Below are 23,083 nucleotides of genomic sequence, written 5' to 3'. Positions count from 1 at the left end.
CCCCCAAAAGATGAAGTACCACGTGGGAAGCCAACCCCACCACGGCGCTAGGCCCTCCCGGGCAAGCTGCAGCGCTGCACCATGGGCTCCGCTGCTGTTAACGCTGCAGAGTTGTTTCCTTCCTCCGCAGGAGCCGGAACAGGTTGGCAGTAGCCGTCTTCCTCCCGGTTACCTTGCTTAATCTTTGCTTAATGTTGTTTGCAACAGCACCCCCCGTGCTTTGCTTCTGGTGGGACTATGAGAGGCGGCCAAGGCGCCGCTGCCGTTGTAAGAGGGTGCGTTGGGGGGGGACCTGCAGCGGGAACTGGAGCGAAGCAGCCCATGGGGCACAAACGCCTGTTGGCTCTGGTTGCGTGGGGCTGCCGGGAAGCTGCCCACGCCTCGGGGGCTTCTGCGGTAGCAAAAGCCCTCCTTAAGGAGGGTCTTGGCTGCCTGTCACCTATGGCATCAGGAATGACTCAGAGACAACGTACCTTCTGGAAGGGAGAGCTGGCGGGTAAAGACGCTACTTCTGGCTCTAGAGTCAATCACTGTTTTGATGCCAGTGATAATTAAAGTAAAGAAACATATGAGACTATGATTAGAAATTACACATTAGCCCAGAACAAGCAGAAGCAGGCAGCCTCCTGCCGCACCCAGCGCCGAGCGCAACTGTACCTCTTCTTTCAGCAGTGCCCGCTCCCAGTGCCTGCAGCCCATGGAAAACAGCTCTGGCAGTGTCAGAACTGCCCGTATCCACTTTATGGAGGGAAACACGAGGCACAGAGGGATTCTTCCTTTCTTTTTTAAATAAGTGCCCTCCCCAGCTCAATTTTGGCATGCCCTGCCTGATAGATCTGCATAATGACCAAGGGGAGCCCCTGCCCTTGCTCTCATGGGCACAGTGTCTTCCCAGCGTGGCTGCACTATCAACCCTCAGCGCTGGGGATCCAAAATCCAGGGTGGCTGCTGAACACAGCCCCAGGAGCTCAGTGCTGGACCGGTGTAAGCCACTGCCTCCCTATTCTGCCTCTGCTACACCCTCACGGCCATTCTGGTTGCTCGCTAAGGAAAGTGCTTTCTTGAAGCTCAGAGGCAACAATACTTCCATTTCTTTTCCAGCACCACAAAGAAAAGAAGGCAGGTGAAAAAAGAGCAGGAATTGGTCAAGGTGTACATTTTCCAGTGTCAATTTAGGAGAAAGAAAAAAAGATGCAAATACCCCAGGTGGTGAGAAGTCTGCCGAGTGGCAGCAGACCGATACTGCTCACTGCTGGCTGCTGCTGCCTTTCTGTGCCACCTCTCCAGCCAGGACAGACCGAGCCAAGCTTACAAGGCTTCTGAGTTCCCCAGGCGCTCCCGATAGGAAACATGCCCTGAAGTACCTCTTCCTAGATGTGGACTGGGCTGAGTTTCTCTGTCTGAAGCATGTGACACCTGCTTGGGTACTACGGAGTGAAGAAGAATAGACGCAGACAGCTTACTACCCTGCGAGCACACCCGAGCCGGGACAGCCGTTCCCCCTGGGAGGGTGCCCCAGGGGCTGCCGCGTAGCGTAGCCTTGACGCTGGCCCTCAGCACAGCTCTCCAGGCTCAGCTCCTGAAGGGTTACGTGACACTTCCCACATGCCCCTGTCTAGCTGCTCTGGTGAACTGCCTTTTTACAAGTGTCCCTAAATAAATCAGATCCTAAGAAGACGGAGGCGTTACCACACAGAGGGGTTTCGGCACAGAACTGCCAGACGTGATGGCCCAGCGAACAGGAACCTTGCACGGATACACCAAGAGACAGCTGAGAATTACCCGACTCCCTGGTCCTGCCCAGCATCATCTCCTTTGCTCACTCAGGACCCAGGACCTCTGGAAGTCGATACTGGTTTCAACTAGGCTGATCGTGACACTCGAACTATGAAGGTGCAAACCACACTGGTGAGCTGAACCTTTGGCTAGTCCCAGGAATTTTTCTAACCAGGGATTTTTTAAAATTAATTCAGTCCAGATTAGAACAGGCTGTGGCTGCCCCAAGGTCTGCTTGATCTGCCTTGTCCCACGTTGTAGCATAGAAGTCAAACGAGGCTCTGGTCAGGGTGGGATAACTCGGCAGCAGAAGCAGAGCAACGGATGACTTAGTGCCCACTTCCTTCCCCATCTGCAGCTGAGAAACTCTCTTCTCCCACCACACTTGGTCCTTTTGGAACACAGATGAACCCAAGTCAGAAATCGAGGTGGGATAAAAAGCGTTTTTGTTCTAGTCTTTCCATTGTACTTTCAAACCCTGTAACTGCAGGGATACTTGTCTCCTGGATTTTTCATACCCTCACTCTTTCTCCTTCTCATCTCTTTCCATTTCTTCTCTCTGCTCTGCTTTTCCCTGATGTGGTCTTCCATTCCTTTGCTCCTCCTGCTTCCTTTCTTCCTTTCCCCTGTCTCCAGCCCTGTACCCCTTCTCACTGCCCTTGCTTCTCAAGAGAGACTTCTGTCCTTTCCTTTGTCCCTGCAGCACCCAGCTCCGGCCAGGGAAGATGAGAAGCCCTGGCCCGACTGTTCTCATGGGACAGACTCCAGCGCAGCACAGCGATTTTCACAGCACCAATGCTCTTGGCGAGCCTGTTTTCCATTCACTACTCAGGTAGTTTAGTAATACTGACAGAGGATACAGACAGACCCTCACACAGGTAAGGTCTTGGTTTTCTGAAACAAGCCCACATCTTAAATTAACCTCTAGGAGAGGTGTTCGTCTTTTCATGGGTCTATAATTACCAAGCTTACCAGTGCATGGTATAAATAATTTTCTTTATTGGCAAGTTTCAACTATGTGCTCAGCCTATACAAGACACAATGATGCAGAAAGTTCTTGTCCCAGATAAAAGATAAACACAGGGGAAATGGGAGCTAAAGGTAAAGGACAGAGAGAGTCATATTTTTCAAGTATTACATTCCATTCTGTAGGCGTTACAAACAGGACTGAGGCTCAAAGAAGGATCTGAGTAAGACGGCAATAACCTGGAGACAAGATGTCTGCAGCTCTTGTGTTTTCCTGATCCCACCTGATTTTTAGGGCATTCCCTGGTCCAGGTCTGACCACTGAAACCAAGGACCCAACAGCGCGTTGCTGCGAGGCTCGCCTGCGTGCCCTCAGAGACCAGTACCTAGCTGGCTGTTGGAAGGGTTCTTTGAAGACCTTTTTTTTTGCCTTCTGAATGCCAGAAACTACAGAATCCACATAGCGCTTGGGAACGGCCTTTGCTGAGGTAGTTTGTTGGCCAGGCAAGCCTAAGTGCCAAATGAATTAGCTGCACGACAAAACATCTTCCTCTTTCTCCAGGTTCCTGACTCTTCTGAAGAGTTTCTACACACCTGTCAGAAAACTCTCTGCAGTAACCCAGCAAGGCTGAACTTGCCCTGGATCTTCAGAATCTCAAAGGAGGACAAATGGAGGTGAAGAAGGGTCAAAACAGTTCTGAAAAGACACAGCAAATTCTGCCCAAAGGGGCATGGTCCATAAGGAAGTGTAGTATTGGTATTCCAGTGGTTATCTGAGCAGCTCACTGGGAGAGGCCCTCAGTAAGAGAGTGAATTTTGGTTTGACATCTGAGTATGATATTTTAAAAACACGTTTCATTAAAAAACATGTATTCATCATTAGTGCTTCAGAAGCAAAGAGGGCAGGGTGCAACCCAGCTGAGGGAAAAAAAAGAGAAATATGTGCACTGCAAATTCACAAGTATTTTCCACTGTATCCACATGGGAAGGAAATTTCTGAGTTTACTCCCTGTATCGTAGGCTGCCACAGTGCATGATCAGCTGCTTTTCAGGGCTGCCTCTGCAACAGTACAGGGAAGCAGATGATTTGAAGGCAAGGAGGTCACAATTAGGGTTCACATTTCTAGACAGCTGGAATACAGATCTGCTTTAAGTCTGGTCAGCTAGGAAGGATAAAATACTATGACGTTTTTTCTACCAACAACAAAACCAACAGATCAGCCCACAAAATTATCGCCTCTTTAATTTCTAGGTTAGTGGCTTTCAATTCATAGCCCCACCGACAGAAACTTGCTTGCAACAAAGAACGAAGACCTTGTTTTGCTCATGCAAACCATTAGTTCATCCTACCAACATGGTAACTCCTGGCTAATGATGTCTTCAAAGAACCATCCATGCCACTCACCCTGCCTGCCAATTATCCCCAAAAGTACTGCCTTTACTGTGTTTCCTACAGTGCTAAAACCACTGCTGGTTCTAAATGACGATAATGAGAATACTAACGAGCATGCTAATTCTTCTAGCCAGGTCACATGCTAGCTTTCCAGCTCTGACCACAACACACCTTGCCAGATCTTTAAAGAACAGATTGCAAGGAGAAGGGAAAAAATGATTTCTGCAATGCTTACTCTATTTCTGAGCAAGGAAGCAGGGCGACTTCTTAAAGCCCTTTGCACCGGGCTGAGAGCCAGGACCGCCTCTGATATGAGCTTCCTCTGTGGTCTCATCTCCTCCTTTATAACAGAGATTTAAAAGCCTCTTACTGCCCACCAATGACAAGCAATGACATAAGAATTAGTTAATATCTTGATGGTGGTTTGGAAATACAAAATGCCAGTCATTATGACAGCTTCCCAAAGAGCAGAAGTTTTAGTACAAACTCACTCTATCTCAAATACTACATGAGAAAAAAACCCCAAACAACCCAAACCCAAGACAAGCTTGAGTTTTAAGCTACCAAAGAGTTTAAATTTCTCCCTTGATTGGAACTTCTTAGAGCAGCTATAAAAAAAAACACTTTCCTCTGGATTTAGCAAATGCCAATTCACTTTCCGCCCCGTTGTTGCTAATTGGGCAGAAATAATGCCAATTTACTTGTGTCTATGTAGCAGCATCATTGCCGGTGTCAGTGCAGCCCTGGGAATGCTCCTTGCCTATTGACGGATACTGCTGCAGAGCCAGGAGGGAAAGTATCCAAACAGGATCAGCAAGAGAGAGAGAAAACTACCTAGCAGCATCAGAAAGTCTAAGTTAAGATCATTTCTCCGCCAGGTAATGATTAACTAAAGGCGTCCTTTTACAGTCTGGAATACAAATGCTATAACAAAAGGGACGTAAAAGTCTATACTTATCTCCTTGGATTCTGGAGACAAGCAGATGCCTCAGAAAAGCAGTAATAGCTGTTTTAATGTCTCCTGGCTTGGTTAATTGTGCTCAAATTTAAATACGGCTACCAGTAAATTACACTTCCATCCCCTCCTGAATTGGCAAAGAAAAGAGAAAGACTATCAAGACTTCAGGTATAGCTTGCTACCCCCAAACAGTGCAGTGCTTCCAAGAGAGCTCAGAAGACAACACCAGCAATAAGAGCATGAGAACTCAGCACACCTATCCCTAGAGACTGTGTCTTACCAGGAATGTACTCACTGCTTCAGAAGATGATGTTAAGAACCCAAGTGGCCAACTAGAGAACAACCTGGGCAAAAAGGCAGTTTCTCCTGATTATCTGGCCGTTAGCTGCTCGCTTATATTCTAAAGAAAGAAGTCTCGTGTTCAGTTTGTTTTTTCTCTTCATCCTTTGAAATACGTAGTCTTTGTGTTTAAATGCTATGGGTTACTGGCCCAGTGCTGCCCTATGGTAATGACCCCCACTGGTAACTGGGTTGATGTAAGGACAGTTTTAGTTTGATCTGTTTTGACGTCATCTGCCCAGCTGTCTCCCCGCACTTGTGCTAACCTGTCCTTCCAGCTCTGCTAGTTCCAGAACAGAACTCAAACATCAAAAGACAGAGTCTTGGTTATCACAGGTTCAGCTGAGAAGTGCACGTAAGAGTTGCTTTCCCAGCTCCAGACAAATGTGAGAACTCAGGATATCAGTTCTGAGCTCAGAGCTGAAAATAGGGCACACTGCTATAGAAGAAATAAAAGTCCTTAAAGGGCAGAAGGGCAACCTAAAGGAGAGCAAAGAAAACACCTCCAGGAATCCCACATACTTGGCTGTGGCAGCCAAGAGACTCTCTCAGGCTATGTAGTGTCTGGAGTATTCACTTATTCGTGCTCAGAAATGCATCCTTGAAATCCAAAGCTTTTCTATCTTCCACTAGAAACAGCTGAGCGGGGCCGCCTCGCCACCCAACGCATGCTCTCAGGGGCACCACACCAGGGACTCTGCCTCGTATTGTGTGGGTAGTGGCTCAACTCCGCTCCCACTGGAAGTAAAGGGAGTTTTCCCAGTACTTGCAGTGGAAATGGGGTTTGCCCAAATGTTTGTATGCAGTAGTGAAACTAGGCAGCTCTGGGACGCAACCCTAAGTGACCAGAATCAGCACTCCAAACTGAGACAGACCCCACAATAATAGGAAGCACCAGGCACGCTTTGCTACCTAGAGTCAAAAGATTATACATCAGAGATGAACTCCTTAAATGAGAGGATATAACAGAAGGCGATTTCAGTCCAACCAACTCACTGCCTTTCATTCTCAAGCTCTAATCAGTCCGTATCACAACACTACAAAAGCGTTAAACTAGCACGCTGCCAACTGCTTTTCTGTGGGTTACAAACATATGGAAGAACGAGGGAGATATGGTAAGAGCAGAGACAAGCCTGGCAGATCCTCCAGGTGGGGCGAGATCCAGCACTGTAGGATTTGATTCTCTTTTAGAGTTCAGCCAGTAGCGCGTATTGTATAATCTACGGAAACTGTCCCACTGGATTTTAAAACACAAACACAGCAGAATGTCATCATAAATAAGCAAAGTCTGTGTTAAAAAATTCTAAGTACACAGCATTTTCTCCAGTTCTGACACCTTTTTAATAGAAATCACTTGTTTAGGAAACAAATAGCACTTTTGTAATTTTTTTTTTTTTACAATGTTTCTTACCTTGATCTTATTTTAAGTAACACTAGGAAGACCTCAATATCTTTTATTTTCCTTTTTAATTTAAAAAAGTTGGTTTTTTTCCCCCAGATACAAAGATTTTGCCCTTGCATAAAAAAACAGTGCCCAAAACGATGACACAAGGACTCACAAAGACTCACTGTATCTCACTGACACTATTACTTCTAATCTATACCATGCAAGGTCCCATCTACCTCTTTAATTAGACTGTCAGCCTGAAAAACAGCTTTTCTATTCCTTATTTAGTTCTTGTTACCAAAAGAAGAGAAAGGAAGTGAAAGAAAAGGACATTTCTCTGTTCAGTTCACACATCTGGGTCATGTGTTACTTTGTTCAGGATACCTTTGTTGTTTATAAATATAGAAAAGGGTTGGAATCTCATTTTCAAGTAATCAATGCACATTTTCTCTTGGGACACCTCCGTCCAATGCTCCAAGCTGACCCTGGATTCTGGCCCTCTAATCTTCCCATTCCCAACACAGGCTTTCTGGATGAGTGTGAGGACCCAAACCAATTCTGCAAAGCATGTCTGTTGTTTAATGTGAAGAAACAGGATTAACCCAAAGCTGTTGGGACAGTAGATCCTCAGTCTGTACATGTGCTGGTTACTCCGTGAAAAGTCCACCTCCTTTCCTTTTGTACATCTCCTGTCTAAACAATAGTAAATACTGCTTATTTGATAGACTTGTCCCTTCTGGGCACTGGGATTTGATAATTTATATTTCTGTTTTTTTGGTTTAATAGTACTGAGAGTTTAGAAACAGGAAAAGCCCACAGGCTCTTTGGACTTGTTTTTGTTTTTCCCTAGCTAAACAAACTGTTCTGCAAATAAGGATTTGAAACCTGCTCTCCTCCCTCATCCCTGCTCCTCACCCCAAACAAAAATAAAACAAACCTATAGTGGCTGTGGAGGCTGCTGCAGGCACACACTGGTGTAAAATATAGAGAGAGTAAATATATTATTTCACTTGGCATGGTGCTGGCAAAGAACCCCCAGCTGGCACTATTCATGTAACATGATCCAAACTTTGCATGTACACACAGAATAAGAAGGATCAATTGGCAAACTCCGGTGCCGCCTGGCACAAGCATCTTCACGCTCTCTCTGGAACCAAAGAACTAAAGAATTCTGCACTTTCCAGAAGAAATCCGGTTTTGCTTTTCTAGAGTTTCGTTATTTTGCTCTTCCTCCTCGCCGCCACCTCCCTTGGCCCCTTCTTAACTTCACTGTGTTATTTAGTCTCATCGCTCTTGTTACAGTTCACCATGCAGCTCTGGGAAGGGGAGGGGGCTAAGGTGGAGGTGGCAGCATTAGTATTGTTAGTGGAGTCCATGCCATTGGAGATGGCTACTGAATTGACTTCAGAGTTTATGGGTTTTGAAAGGTCGATGCCTTGGATGAGGCGGATCAGCTGTTTTACCTTCTCCAAGGAGCTGTGCATCTCCTTCTGTTTTGCAAGGATGGTATTCTTCATTTCCATGCATTTCTGCAGCAAAACAGAAAAGCAGTAGCAAGCTCAAGCTTATGAATGAAAGAAGGTAAGAGAAGAAACACAATGTCTGCAGATCTAAATGTAAGTTTGCACAAAAGACTGCAGTGACAATTTTGCTTTCCCAGCCTAGAAGGAAAAGAGTCTCAGGGCTGTGGTCACAGGACAATTCGTATTTGCAGGCTGAGGAATTAAATTGCCCGTACGTAGCTGTCACCTGGTATGAACCCCTTTCATCCCAGGGTGTTTTGCAGATCCACACAGACAGCTCCATCCTCTTGTGTTCCTTTTGAAGGGAAACTCCCAAGTATATGTTCTTATTATTTTTCTATTAGTATTGCATTGCTGAAATTTCTTTAGCTCAGATCTGCAAACTCAGGCATCCTGCTGCAGCTGACTGCTGACAGTGTGTGTGCATGCCGCTAATGGGATACAGCCTTTGCTTTCACATACATTTTAGCAAGAACATCACTTCCTCCTCTCAATAAATAAAGGGGCACTTGAAAAGAAAAACAAGCCCTTCTTCATTAGAAAATCTTATTTTGTGGCTGCTTCTTTCTCTTAGAAGCAGTAGTAAGCTAGCTACCTCATCAGTTAGGAGTCAGGGTAAGATAACTTTAAAAGAATGATGTTTCAAGAGTGAAAAACTGCTTATATCTACACTGAAACTCTCAAAACCAAGGAGATGGTAGGTATGTCTGTAACATTCAGGTTCGAACATGAATATGGCAACGTTCCTACATTTTTTAAACCTTTTATCTATGCTGATCTCCAGACACTGTTGGTTTCAGCTTTACTATTTTCACATGCAGCTCGTGGCATCATAAAAACACCACAAAATTTAGACTTATTGCGTCTTATTTGGACAGTTCCAATGAAAGTATAAACAATGACTCGATCATAGAAAAGAAATCGTTCTCCTTACCTACTGTCAATCCCTCATGTTAAGGGCTTGCATCTGCCTGGGTACATCACTGAGAAACAGCGTTAGTGCTCTAGTGCTGCTCAGGTTATGCGCAGCTACTGCTAACCAGAAGATGACAGCCTCCAGAGCTGCTAACCAGCACCTCTCACCACTTGTTTGCTCACAGTCGTTTTATTTGTATCATCGGCATTTAGGGGTCTTTAAACACGGGACACTTTTGTTCTAATAGGTAAAGACAGGCAGATTCGAAAGTGCATCTCAATTTAAAAAGAATAGTCTGACTTATTTATCCAACCTTACAGATGCTGCCACATAAGAGATTTCAGTATTTTTCAGTCTGTGATACTGTCCAGGGCTATGCTAAGTGAGGGGCTCAAACTTTACGCTGGCAACTCCAGAGCCTGATTTGCGTATTAAAGTGAGAAGAAAGAGCAAATTGATATGTAGGCTCCAATTACTGCAGTAAACTAAGGTGGAAACTACAGCTTCTGGTTAGAAGTACGACATCGTCTAATTAATATTATGCAGAGGCATGCACAGTGTCCAGCTGCTGACTGCCAAGGCAGCATGTCAAAAGCCCGAGAACCAGTCACGAGTAAATGGTCACTTATGTATTACGAAGGTGTGGAAAGCGCAGCAAGACTGTAACTTATTACACACAGAGGCCCAACCATTCATATTTAAGTGAGCCACTGGAGAATTTGACTTAATCTACTGGCCACAGACAATAATGCTCTGGGTCATGTTAGTCACCTACTGATATTATAGGTCACTGCACATCTACAATATACAGTCAGCATGGATCATGTATAAGTGACTCAATTTAAGTATATGCTGGCTGTATTTCGTTCCTGCTCGCCAAAGTTCTAAAAAGCAAAGGAAAAAGCTCACTCAATTCTCAGTAAATCCAGTGGAAGACAGGTCTAGTACACGGACTCGCTCTCCAGTTTTGTCTCTGTATTCTGGCACCAGGACACAGGTGCAGAGCTATTTAGGTGGGCAATACTCACCGTTATAGAATTGCTGAGCTGTTTGACCTTCTGCTCTAGTTGTTCTCTTTCCTGTTTTAAATCTGAACTCCATTTAAGTAGTTTCTGTTTTTCCTCTTCTTTTGCTACAAAACAGAATATTAATCAGAGTATTTAAAATGTTCCTGTTACAACAGCAGACAGAGGCTCTGAAATGGTTTATGTAAAGAAGGTAATTGTGTTTAAAGTCAATTCAACAACTTGTGCACTAAATTTCACCTCCATATGCAAGTGTCATAGAAGGCTTAACAAACATTTAGACTGCTATTCTCGCTTTGCTAGGGATTAAGGTTCCTCCCCTTTAATTTCTTTTTGTAAAGGAAGTACCATTCTATCCCATTCCTGAAATAACATCTTCCATTATTAAAAGTGAAACGGAAGTGTTGTTCCCCGTTTTCCTACCTGCTTTATATGCAATATATGAATGAACAATTGCTAAAGTTCCTGGCCATGGGATTGCTTCTTCCTTCTTTAGCATCTGAAAGAAAAGCGTTTAGAGATTAGCTGCTACACAATCTACCTCTAGGAAAGCAAAAAGGAGAGAGAGAAAGAGGGAAAGACTGAGGATTTTCTTTTATGGCTATCATTAGTTTCAGCCCTGTTAACATGAAGCTTTGCAGACCCTTTCTGAGATTTAACAGAGGGAATTATTCACAACTGTATTGTGGCTCCCACAAAGCAGGCCTGTTTCTTACAAATGTCAGCATTTTCTCAAATTCCCTCCATAGCCACAAATAAACTGTACTAATGAAACTGAACAACTTAAAAGAGGAATGAAAGGATAATATATCTGAACTCAAACTTGCCAGGAGGCATAAACATGATTTCATAGTTCAGACAAATTGCTGATCTTAGTTGTTCTAGGAGAAAACTTTTCATGGCACAGAGCAGTCTCCACACCATACATTCAAACATCACACTTCCTGGCTAGTAAAACATGAAACCATCCTATCTCGCCTTCTTATCAGAACCATCTTAATAGAGTTGTCAAACCCTGTTTATAAGGGTAAGCACCATTGATGTCTTTCAGATCCTTCCTACGTATTCCTTCCTAACAAACTTTAGTTTGAGAGGGAAGACACGTATTCTTTTGAATAAATGAATCGGAGGGGTGTCTCAGAAGATACAAGGCTCGGTCACTTTACAGTGAAGTAGCTCAGATTGTTTCTCCCTAATTTTGTGGGAAAATATCACAGAAGTATGAAGAGGAGGGATAAGGTGAGAGTAAGCAAGAGCAGGAGTGGGGAAGTGGTAACACCCCCTCCTCACTTGCAACTACTGACCAAGTCATTTGAGTTTTGCATTTTCGTTCTTCCGAACAGCATATTCTGAACAGGCTGTTTTCTTATGTTACCATCTGGCTAACCAAAGGTCACGTGGGCGACCAGGCAATATGCTACATCAGACAGAACCCTAACAGCTTCAGTCTGCTGATTATCAGCAATCCTTTGCAACTTCTGGAGTTCCACGTAAGGGTTAGGAATACAACAGTTTACTTCTTTGTCTTGTAATCTCAAAGCAATTATAAAAAAAAATATTAACATATCATCTGTTCACTTCAATCCTGTACTTTCAGAGAGGGATCTGGAAGGAAGAAGAACCAAACTGTTCGCCTATCCTCATTATACTGATGCTAAATGATATTATTAAAGAGATCAGTGAAGACAACCTCTCTGATATTTGATTTATATAAGCAAACAGGGGCTTATATTTGCTTTATCTATTGAGGTAGGCTTGTGCAAATGTTTTATTTATTTGTCCAGAAGAATATACTAATAACTTTTGAAAATACAATGACCTTAAGATGAACAGGAAAATTCCTATGGGTCATAGAGAACCCTTCCCAAAAGTTTGTGTGCTTCGACCCAGATAAAGAGTGAAAACAAGGGTAACAAATAAGGACCCCAAGTCTGGGAGCAAGCCTTAATAGTTTTGTATTTGCACACATCCCAACAGAGGTAATTTGCTCAAATTCACACAAGCCTTATTACAGAGCAAATAGATTTGTTCAGTGTCAGACTGTCTTGATCTAAGTAAGCCAAGTGATCTAGTTGTTTTCTTTAACACAAAAAATACAGTGCCTTGTGTATAACTCTCCCTGTCTGTCAAACAATACCTGGTCTTGACATTTGGGACAGATCCACATGCCCTTGGGAATGGTTTTCAGAGGCGGGTCCAGACAGTCCAGGTGATAAACACGTGAACATGTGTCACACATCAGCAACTGCCCACTTTTTCTGCAAACACTGCAAAAATCCTCATGGATATCGCCCTATAAAATTGAGGGGAAGGGGTGCGGGTGGAAAAAAGAGAGAGAGAGAAGGCAAAAAGTGAACTTTGACCTTTGACATCTACATCCTAGTTGAATGCAAAGTTTACAGCACAAACTAAGGGGATTCCAATTGGCCAAACCCTTTTTAGGACATGAAACAGGAAAACCAGGCAGGATGTCAGAAACACTGACATCTGTCCTTCCAAACACTCCCTCTGTCCTCCCAAGGCAAACTGTTACAGCAAGCACTTCTTACCATAGCTTCTCTTAACAACTGCTACCCCATAGCCTGTCTTCTTTAAGATTCCCCCTTTACCCTGCTTTTTTTTTTTTTGCCTAAAGACATGAGCTACCCATTTTCTTAACCCTTCTCATTCCTGGACGTAAGCACATCTTCACTTCGGGAATGCTGATGCAACTGTCTCTTGCCAGTAATAGTATGTGAGAAACCCCAATTGAGTGACTTAAAAGAACACCGTCAAATATTTAGGTCACCTTTAAAAACAAAACTGGAAGGAAGAGGTATTGCACTTGTAAATGAAAAAGAACAGAATGAATTATGTTCTGAGACAATTCTTTTTATTTCACTTAGGTTACCTCAAATTGCACCAAAAAAGCTGTGACTCAAAATTTTCTCATTCTCTATAGGCAGTGGTTTATGTTTCATCCCTAACATAGGCTGAGAGCCAGGATGAGTGAATACCAAGAGAGATTTTCAAACTAAGGGTTTTTTTAAAGAAAGAATTGAAACCATTACCAGCCATTAGTCTTAAGAAAACTAGGTTTAGTTACTATTGTGTCACCATCAGAGAGAATTTTTTTTCTACAGCCATTAACTTCCCAGAAAGGTGGGTCTCATTTTTGTCACTTTTTCTTCTCTCTCTCTCCTCCTGTTACGCCCATCTCATGCTTGGGGTGGCGGTGGTGTTTTTGTTTGGTTTTCCTTGGGTTTTGGATATTTCAACACAGAGGGATGAAAGAAAGATGGCTTAGCATCCACTGAGGAGTAGAGGGGCACCCCAGCACTCTCCTCTCACCATCTACGGGTTGTCCTAGCAACTTGACGTATTCAAGGTCCCACCTGGAGTCTGAAATACGCACTTCTCACCAACTTCAGTCAAAGTTTCACACACACACCAGATCTGCAAAACTGCGATCTTAAGATGTGTGTGTTGAGTCAAACTGCACGTATGCAGTCTCCCTGCATGAAATATCAACGTGTGCAAGGTTTCTTTTTGACCTGTACAGTCTCTTCACGTGCGTGAAAAACTTCTATCAATTTGGAGGGATAGCAGACTTGGCCACGCACTCACATATTAAGTTGCCAGGCAAGAAAAATGACACTCATCTCTACTATGGATAAAATATTAAACATATTAGAAGAGTGACACACAAGCAATCTGCTCAGGTTTCTACTCCCCGTCTCTATTGCTGATGTGGCCTTTCTTCGAAGGGAAGGCTATTCTTCTCTTAATTCTCAAGGTTAGCACTGATATCACGTTTTGCAAAGGATCAATCTTTAGTGAATTTTCAGTGCCATGATTTGGTTCTGGAAGTCCTAGGGATCATTAGGAGACGGGTTATGGTACTATTTCATCCCTAAACACCAAAGAGTTCCTCAGTGTTAAGTGAAGAATTAAATGAGTGACATTTCATGCCTCTTGTGAAGAGATCAGGGAACCAACTTCTTTTCCTCTATCATGCATTCTGCAAGTACAAGGAAAAGAAGGCAGGCAGGAGATGTCATGTAAGCTAAAACAAAATCCTCTGCAACCTAAGGAAAAATTGAAGAGGGAATTTCTCATATTTTAGAAGAAAATTCTCATTCAAGAGAATTACAGATGTTAAGATGCTTTCGTTGCCACAGACTACACGATGGCACTTGTGCTGAAAACCAAACTTGTTTTGTCTAATACCCTGCAGAAAGAGACCTACACAAGAGACACATGCAGTTGCTTCTTGAGGGGGAGACATTTAGAAACTTAAGACCCAGAACCTTCTAAATTCAACTGAATGCTGCAAAACCTGAAGTGACAGAGCTGGTCAGTGTGCAGTGTGGCTGAACGCACTGAGATGACAAAACAGACGCACAAGATCCACAGTCCTATTTTCGGTAATGCAAAATTCAGGGCATTTCCTCAGAATTAATAATCAGCCTTACCAAAATCCCAGCCACTGTTTGATTCCAAAGAAACGCCTCAGGTTTTATGGGCAGTTAAAAAATATACGCATAAAGGGGGGCTGGATTTGATGTTGTGACACGCACCCCACTGATCTCAGCTTCTGGACCAGCTCTGTGAAGGCGACATGCAGCCAATTTAGGCTAAAGCAGAGCTCACTGAGGCTGCTCTAACACATGCTACGGGCTGAAGAGACCGAAGAATAATTTCAGAACAGAGACCATAAAAGGTGATTTAACGTCACTTTTTGCTCTACTTCCTCTGTATCAAGAGACCAGGAAAATAAATGAAATCTTTCTGGACAGCTAACAGTGTTCTTCACTGTTATAAAGTATCTAGAGCAGCAGGGCCTGGCTTTAGGCAATAGAACTGAATAATACAGCATCAAATCAGAAATATAGGAAGTTCGTGTGTTTGAATGTGTAATATCTATACTTATATGTACACTTCACTGAACAACATGTGAAAACTAAATATTCTGCAATGGGAATTGTTCATGACCATATAAATAAAGATGATCATAATGTATGATGTAAGTGAATTATGTTATCAGAAGCAATAATAATTCTGGCATTTCCTAACTTTTATGGGCTTGACTTTGCAATCTGAACGTTCACTAATGCTCCTCTAAATTGAAATGTTGTTTTGATACAAAAAGTTTACTAATAAAAAGGCATTTTGTGACCACAGACTTGAACCATCACTAGAATAGATATTTTTGCACTATTCTTACTGCTGAGTAATTGATCATCAAAGGCAATTGCTACCTTCCAGGTGCATATGCCACTACTGCGTGAGGGAGAATCACACATAACCAAGTGGTTCACAGCCAATTGCCAAATAGAAAAAAGAAAAAAAAAAAAAAAAGAGGATAAAAAAGAGAAGTTTTGCTCAATCCTGCCTAGTGCATTACTTCCTTCCGTTTCACAGGTTTTATTCCTACTTTCTACTCTTCCAACCTTATCACCAATCCCATCTCAAGTTCCTGCTGCACACTCCCTTCAAACTTTACCCGGTCATTCAGAGAATAACAACCCAGGAGAAAGGCAAGAAGGCCATTCTGGGCCATGGTAGCTGGTGCCACGTGCTTGGCCTGATTCGTAATTTTCATACATTGGCTAAAGACAAAGATTACTCAAGTGCTAAATATCAAATTTCCATTCTAAAGCCTATAGGAATTAGACCTTCTCAGGAAATGAATGCAAAAATACTTTAAAGATGGCCAAAACTGCCGTTTTCTTCTCTATCTGTCTGAGGAACTGCTCAATTGTTTTAACTGAGACTTCTGAAGTAGCCTTTTACTTAGGCATGCACTTGTGTTTTTATTTTTAAGCCCTCAAAAGCTGGAGGCTGTAAGTACAGACAACATTTTCTGTCCTATCTATAATAAAGAGACCTTTCTGTATTCACATCATCTGCTAACAGTGCTGACACTCTTCAACGTGACATGGACTGGCCTCACTGCCAAAAGAAGTGATCCTGCCTTCTCTATATGCCCAGACACCCACTTCTGTCCCCTGCCTGAGGCTGGTGCAAGAATATGTGTGCCTATAAAATTAACCGGATTAGGGCACGATCTTGGCTAAGACTAACAATTTTTAGCTATACCAGTTCCCTTATGCAGATCACAATGTGGCCTGAGATATATTTGTGCTGGAACAACATAGAAGGCATTTAAAGGACGAGAAAAGACTGCTGGTGACAGGCAGGACAGTTCTTCTCAGTGGTAGCACTGGTCATAAACTGTGGCATGAGCATTTCAGAGTATATTGTATTCTACATCTAACTAAGCTGCAAGCTCCTTAAATGCAAAAGACCTAATTTTCCTCTTTGTCTTCATCTCCAGCATGACTTGACTCTTGGTGTTTAAATATATTGTACTTTTTCAGCATTATATAGCACTTTTCCAGCAAGGATGCTAAAGGTTTTTACAAGTATTGCTAAGTTCTCAAAACTCATATGGGAAAAGGAAGCACCATGCCAAATGTACAAATGGGGGAAAACAAATCACAAAAAAGGGATGTGACTGCACAAACTTAGACAGCAATTTTATGAGAACATATTAACAGAAGACCATCTTCCAGCTCATGATGGCAATGGGAAACCCTTTCTCTCTTTATGATTAGCTAATAAGACTTATAACATGTAATGACAGAAGATCAGATCTCATGCTTACTTCCTTTCCAATATTTTCCTGTCTCTGAAGGTTCAAATTTTGTTTAATAGTCTATCATTATTTAAAAAAAAATATGAACACTTTGAAATCTATTTTCTGCTTTTAAATGTCTTTTATTTCATACGGAATTCAATACCAAATATGTCTGAAAAGTCTACCAAATTAGCCCACTTGATAGTGAATGTGCATTGAATAGGACTTTGGGATAAAATTCTTTCAAAAAATCAAACCCACAAAAATGTTAGTGCTGTTGCATATACACATAAACTAAACAACTTGTCTGGAAACACGTTAAAGGAGATTTATATATGATTCTAAAGGGGAAGAAGTACTACTGTGCTATATTATAATATGCTCAGGTAAGAAAATGTTAATTACCTGCTGTGTAATCTTCCATTGTCTCCTTTAAAACACTTTGATTTTCATTAATTAATGAATATTAAAGCAATCTGGAACCTAGGCCTCAATACTACCCAAATTCAGAAATTCAGGGCATTCAGAACTAGATTTGAATGCTACAGGAATTCACTATTCTTGATTTAGCTCGCTGCCACCAGGCGCTGCAGAAAACAGGGCAACAACTCATTATGCTGTTTTGAGAAAAGACTCGGCAGTACACACATACAAGTCAGAGATGGAAAAGACCCCCACCACATTATCCAGTCCTTCTCTTGGGGCCAATGTAAAAAATGTGCTCTCCGGCACCTTTGCTAGCTGTTTGTACTGCTTACTTTTAAAGGTCCCCAGAGATGGAGCTGCCCCACCTCCTCCCTGAGGGGCTGTTCCACAGTCCCATTCATCTGACTGTCAGGAAAGTGTTTTTACAGTCAAGTGCTAGTCTGCTCTTAAAAGTGACTACATAAAAGAGAACCTTTTAATTTCACATACGTATTCCCCGGGTATCAGAATTGCATCTATTTATTTCAGTGACTCAGACATACTTGTACTATTTCTATTCCTGTTACCTCTGCAGAACAAATACCGTTCAGAGGCAAGAAATTGGCTTGTTTCCTATTGTATGTGGCCAGTAGAGTTGGTCTCAGTATATGTACTTACAGTGATGCAACTGCATAGATGAAAATAAAGCAGCCCAACTCTCCCTTAAAGCCCATTTCAAATGGTTGGGCCTCAATTATGTGTGATAATACGTTTTTTTTTAAAAAAGGGAGGGATGAAGAGACCACTCTGGCTCAGATTGCAGAAGGAGTTTGCAGCACTGGTATGAAGAAATAAGAAAGCACATTTATTTTTTAAACTATGCTCAGTAAGTACTAGTCATTAAAACGCAAGCATTTTACTGAAGTACACTACAACTCCTGAGAATTTTTGTGCAATTAATTGTTTCATTCATACTGAACAGTCACAGGACACTTTCATACAAACGATAGTGTACAGCCCCTTCACTATGTCATTTTGGACCTACACAGCAATTCAGTCCAATTCTTCCCACGCTATTTATCTTCTACAGTTTATGCATGACATCTAAATTTTTTTCATAATTTTTTGCATGAAATAGAAACAATGAAATAACTGGATAGTTCTCAGCAACTTAAAAAAGTTGTGCTTGAAGTAGCAAATCTTATCTTTGAATTAACTTAAAATAAGGACACTTTATTCTTCATAAATTTTAACAGATTTCACTCAAGAAAGAATTTGCGATCTGACTACAGGGGCGATGTATTTCGCTACACCAGTACACCACAACTGTCATAACCAGTGCTGTGAACACTGGTCCTGGCTGTCCTGGGTGATCCAAGTAGTTTTCCTCCTTCTCTTGTTACAGAAACACCCCAACTTTTTGTTATTATGGCCTGTAAGTAATACTTTTCATTCTCCCCTTCCCCCTTTTTCATGGATGACAGATTCAATTCAGTCAGACAAGATCTCAGACGCTGCACAAAGGAAATGAGCTCATCTAGCATGCCTGGTGCCTCCCAATGTTTCAATCCACTGAAGAAGTTATAAATAAAATCTCCACAGGGTAAGAACATAGGTGCAGGAGGAAAAAGGAAGGGTGTTAAAAGAATGCTGGACCGTTTCACTGCACTGAATCAGGACAAATGATGGGTGAGACTAAAGAAACAAAATCTGCAATGATTTTCCTCGTGGCTGTTTCTGCGTATCTTTCTAAAAGTAACCCCCTCCCCAAGAGTTACTTACGTCTGTGGAGCTGGGGCTAGGCAGGGACACAGGCTGAACAGCTGCGGGAAAAGTAAATGTGGTCTCTGTCTTTTCATTTTCGGGGGAGTCGGGATAACTGGATAGAGGGGACGTGGGGGTCAAAGCCCCGAACCCCAGCACCGTGTTGTATTTAGGTGGACGACCTACATATTAACAACAGGGAACACACACAAAAAAAAAAAAAAAAAAAAAAGAAAGGAAAAATGATCTTACATACCTTTGGCCAGTGGTCCTCATTGGCTAGCGTGAAAAAGGAAATGATGTAGCACAGAGAGGAAGTTAATATAAAAGTTACAAGTGGAAGGACAGAAGCAAAGATTTAAAACATTTTTTAGAAATCTTTCAGTAGAATTTTGCAAGGAAAGAACATTTAAAAGATGTATTTCAGAAGGAAACAGAAATAAGGTCTGTAGAGGGTCAAAGAATCACTCCCACAAAAGCAGCCTTGGGACACTTGCCAATCCTAGAAATGAGGCTATTCAGTTTTTAGGGAAAACGTGTTGGCATCAAAGCTAGAGAGAAGCTACAATAACTACTATTCAACCCTTTCTACTGTTATCCCACACCTTCCTATCTTTCTAGTGCCAGCATAAATCTACACAAAGGTTAAGTCCTTTATCAGAGGCCAACACTCACTAGCCCCCTCCTTTTCTTCCCCTGTCTTTAAACCCATTCACCCACAGATCAGCACTTTCTACCCTACTGGTACATTTTTTAAATTAGGCTACCTCAAGAACAGGTCCTTTTGTCTGACCCATAACACCAGCACTACCAGTTGTAACCTACCACTCGTCTTCCACTGTGACTCTCCTCACATCCTGTGTTCTTTCTTAGACTTTCTCAGTCAAGTATGTTTGATTATGCACGATTCCTATATGCTCCTCTAGACTAGCAGAAGTGAAAAACGTGTTCGTAACAATTTTCATAAAATTATGTATGCAAAGCAAGACAGCAAAAAACCAGCATGTAACCGTCATTTCTGCCCCCCTTCTCCATGGTAATTTATGGATATGTAAACATAAAGGAGTTAGGATCTAGGAATAATTCCCCAGATCTTATGTTTACAGATTGTCAGTCTATACCTATTAACATGCTAAACCTTGCATTTAAGGTCTGGATATGTTCCAGGACTAAGTATGTCCTTGGAAACGGATTTCTGATAGTGATGTCCATGGCTGAAATTTCTGACATGCTCAGCACCATCTAGAATTAAACTAAAGCTCTCAAGGGCACATGCTTGCATAAGCTTTTCACCTAATATATTGCTATACTAAATCACAAAACAAATGTATACATCCAAATCTTTTGTCAACGGAAAATGTGTGCTACTAATTTGGTGCTGACGCAAGGTACAGGCTCACAACAGGGTGTGAGATAAAAAGGAAAGTATAATAGCAGTCAGTGTGCAAAAACAGGCTAAGAGAGTATCAAGTACAAAAGCATGCAATTGTTTTCATTGATACAGTACTTGTTCACAACGAGTTATAAAACAGAATTACGAAATCATTACTAGAAGAAGGAACATTTACTTATCCACTGAGTAAATGCAAAACTCTTTCTATAAAATCTACGTCATATAATTCAAAAAAAATACATTTAATGTTATTAGAGGATGGCAGTAGAGACTTATGCTTTTATTTAGAAACAGCATAGCTGCAGAAGTGTCAGCTTTGCCACGTTGCCTGCTGGACTGAAAAGGTATACCAAGGAAAGCACATATCAAATGAATATTTGACCTTGCAGCCAAAAACCAAAGATAATGGAATTGGTCAGTGATAGGTAGAACTCCTTTTTTTTTTTTAATCTGACTGATTACTTTTTTTTAGACAGCAGACTCAGGAGTAGAGACGGTATTACGATTCTTTAAGGACTGCAGAAAATGATCAAAAATCAGGGAAAGATAGTCATATATGTGTGGTTGATGCCATGCACAAAAAATAGTATCACATTCTCACCTATGCTCTTCTGATGCATCTGTTTCACCATAATCTTAACATTTCACCTGTTCTACAGAAGGATTTCTACTGAATAATACCGCATACCCATATGAAAGATCATCTCTCCTTTTAGGACAAGTGGCACTCTGGTTGCAGAAAAGTGCTCAGTATGAGCATGATAGCCTTTCTTGCTCAAGATAAATTCTTTTGAAGGACCCATCTCTACTCCCAGTGGGGAACAAGGCTTTTGTCACACTAAGTTTCCTCTCCTATTCAGGGCACAGACACTTCTTCCATAACCACCTTCCTCTTGACAGTAACAATGCAATTTAGTTATTAACAAGAGGATCTTGACAGCAGCTTTGTACCACTAAATGATGTTCAAACATCTCACTTTTCACTTTCCTCTATCTGTTGTATTTTACTATTTTTGGGGAGAATGAAACTGAAATGAAACATTAAATAAAATAAATATTTTTGATAAATAATAATAAAACCCGCTATGCTAATCCCTAGAAGTCATGATCTTTGTCTACCATGGAAATTTACTAGACAAATGAAGTACTGTAGAATCCTTCTTTGTTTTGCTCTTCAAATCAACAAGGGGACTGCAAAGGCAAGATGGAGGAAGAGGCATGCAGCAGGGAGACAGGTGTAAGTATATCTCACCTCTTTTACGTGTCCCGGGATGCATTGTGCTGTTCAGGTACGTGACTGCATTCTTCTTGCGCTGCAGGGAAGAATATAAAAATTTTTGTTGGCCAACATTTTTGGCAATAACTATATGCAGCAGCTGAGGAACAGCACAGTAGACTAAGTGAGATTACCGGCTGCTTTGTTTCCTGAAGCACAGCTTCAGAAAGGTTAGCCTTTTTACACTACTTCTGACATCTGGATTGCTTCAGGCTGATACACATGCTGACCTAATGGTAAGACTAACACACACCGCCATTTAACATCAGCTTTACACAGGAGAAGGCAGAAAAAGACATCAGTATTAGAAGAACATCCCCATGTATTTACTATTTAAAAATCTGAGGGGCGTATCATTGCAACAGCCTTTAGAATTACAAATGATAGCTTGCCTGTTGAGTTCGAACTGAGATAGCTTAGAGGTGGCAACGTGGCAGAAGGACACGCAAGCTCATAATGAAAATACCAGCTTCCCCCAGCAAAAAAATTAGTACCTCAGGCTCAAAAACGGCTCCACTGTACACTGGATTTGCTGTTGTTCTTCTTTTCCTCTCTTGTCGCTTACTTTGGATTTCTTGTAAAACAAAGCATTCGGGTTAGAAAACAACAGGTCTCAGAAATTATATAAAGTCCGCAGAATTCAGTTTACATGTGATGAGAGCTGTGAAGATTTCTACAGAGCACCAATCATGCTGAATATATGCAACTTTGTCATACTCCTAATTTCTGAAGGTTTGAAAACTAAGAGCTGACAAGGAATACAAATACAGTGATCAACTAACTAATGAAATGACTGCCATCTTCTCGCCAAGTACTCCACAACTAAGACATTTTAAACTCATGGTCAGTTACCTTGTTGATCCTTAAAAATAAATACAGTACAGAAATATGCAAGCCATCAAATGCTAGGCTGTATTTCACTGTATAGGATTAACGAGTTTAAATTATAAAACAAGTTATAATCTATTAATTTATTCACTGCAGATTACAGTCCCATGAAATCATGAAATAAATCAAAAAGCTATGGTGTAACTTTGCAGATACAGGGGATGTCCAGAAAGCAACAGGATTGTCACACACTTCTTCCCTTCCATCAGAGCATTCACTTTCTACCCAACCACTGATCTCAGCTGCATAAGCAACTGCTTTGTTTCAATGCAATAAGAGGAACAAAAAAGTATGCACAACAAACTAAGTTAGATCAAGAGTACAGACATCCCAGATGTACTTTTGTGCAAGAAAATACTGCATTTAATACAGAAATATTTTCGACCTGTACTTCCAATTCAGTATGGCCATGAAACAGGGAGCTCAAGAACCAATTCAAGAGATTTTTCCTA

General features: G+C 41.8%; 1 protein-coding gene across 3 annotated transcripts in view; it reads right to left on the bottom strand.

Annotated features, from left to right (window-relative positions):
- Positions 1–6,749: 6,749 nt before the first annotated feature.
- PHF21A (PHD finger protein 21A) overlaps positions 6,750–23,083 on the bottom strand; it is a 100,178-nt gene continuing 83,844 nt past the window's right edge. For all 3 annotated transcript variants that reach the window (XM_009895673.1, XM_009895672.1, XM_009895674.1), the window contains 7 exons: positions 22,238–22,317; positions 21,720–21,780; positions 19,093–19,256; positions 12,421–12,576; positions 10,707–10,782; positions 10,287–10,390; positions 6,750–8,348 (listed from right to left, as the gene is read on the bottom strand). In XM_009895673.1, coding sequence (XP_009893975.1) covers positions 8,094–8,348; positions 10,287–10,390; positions 10,707–10,782; positions 12,421–12,576; positions 19,093–19,256; positions 21,720–21,780; positions 22,238–22,317 — 896 coding nt within the window. In that variant the 3' untranslated portion in view covers positions 6,750–8,093. The remainder of the gene's footprint in view (positions 8,349–10,286; positions 10,391–10,706; positions 10,783–12,420; positions 12,577–19,092; positions 19,257–21,719; positions 21,781–22,237; positions 22,318–23,083) is intronic.

This window comes from Charadrius vociferus, unplaced genomic scaffold, assembly GCF_000708025.1.
Source record: "Charadrius vociferus isolate BGI_N301 unplaced genomic scaffold, ASM70802v2 scaffold111, whole genome shotgun sequence".
NCBI lineage: Eukaryota > Metazoa > Chordata > Aves > Charadriiformes > Charadriidae > Charadrius > Charadrius vociferus.
The sequence above is the reverse complement of the archived record's forward strand: the minus strand, read 5'-3'. Positions and strand labels throughout refer to the sequence as shown.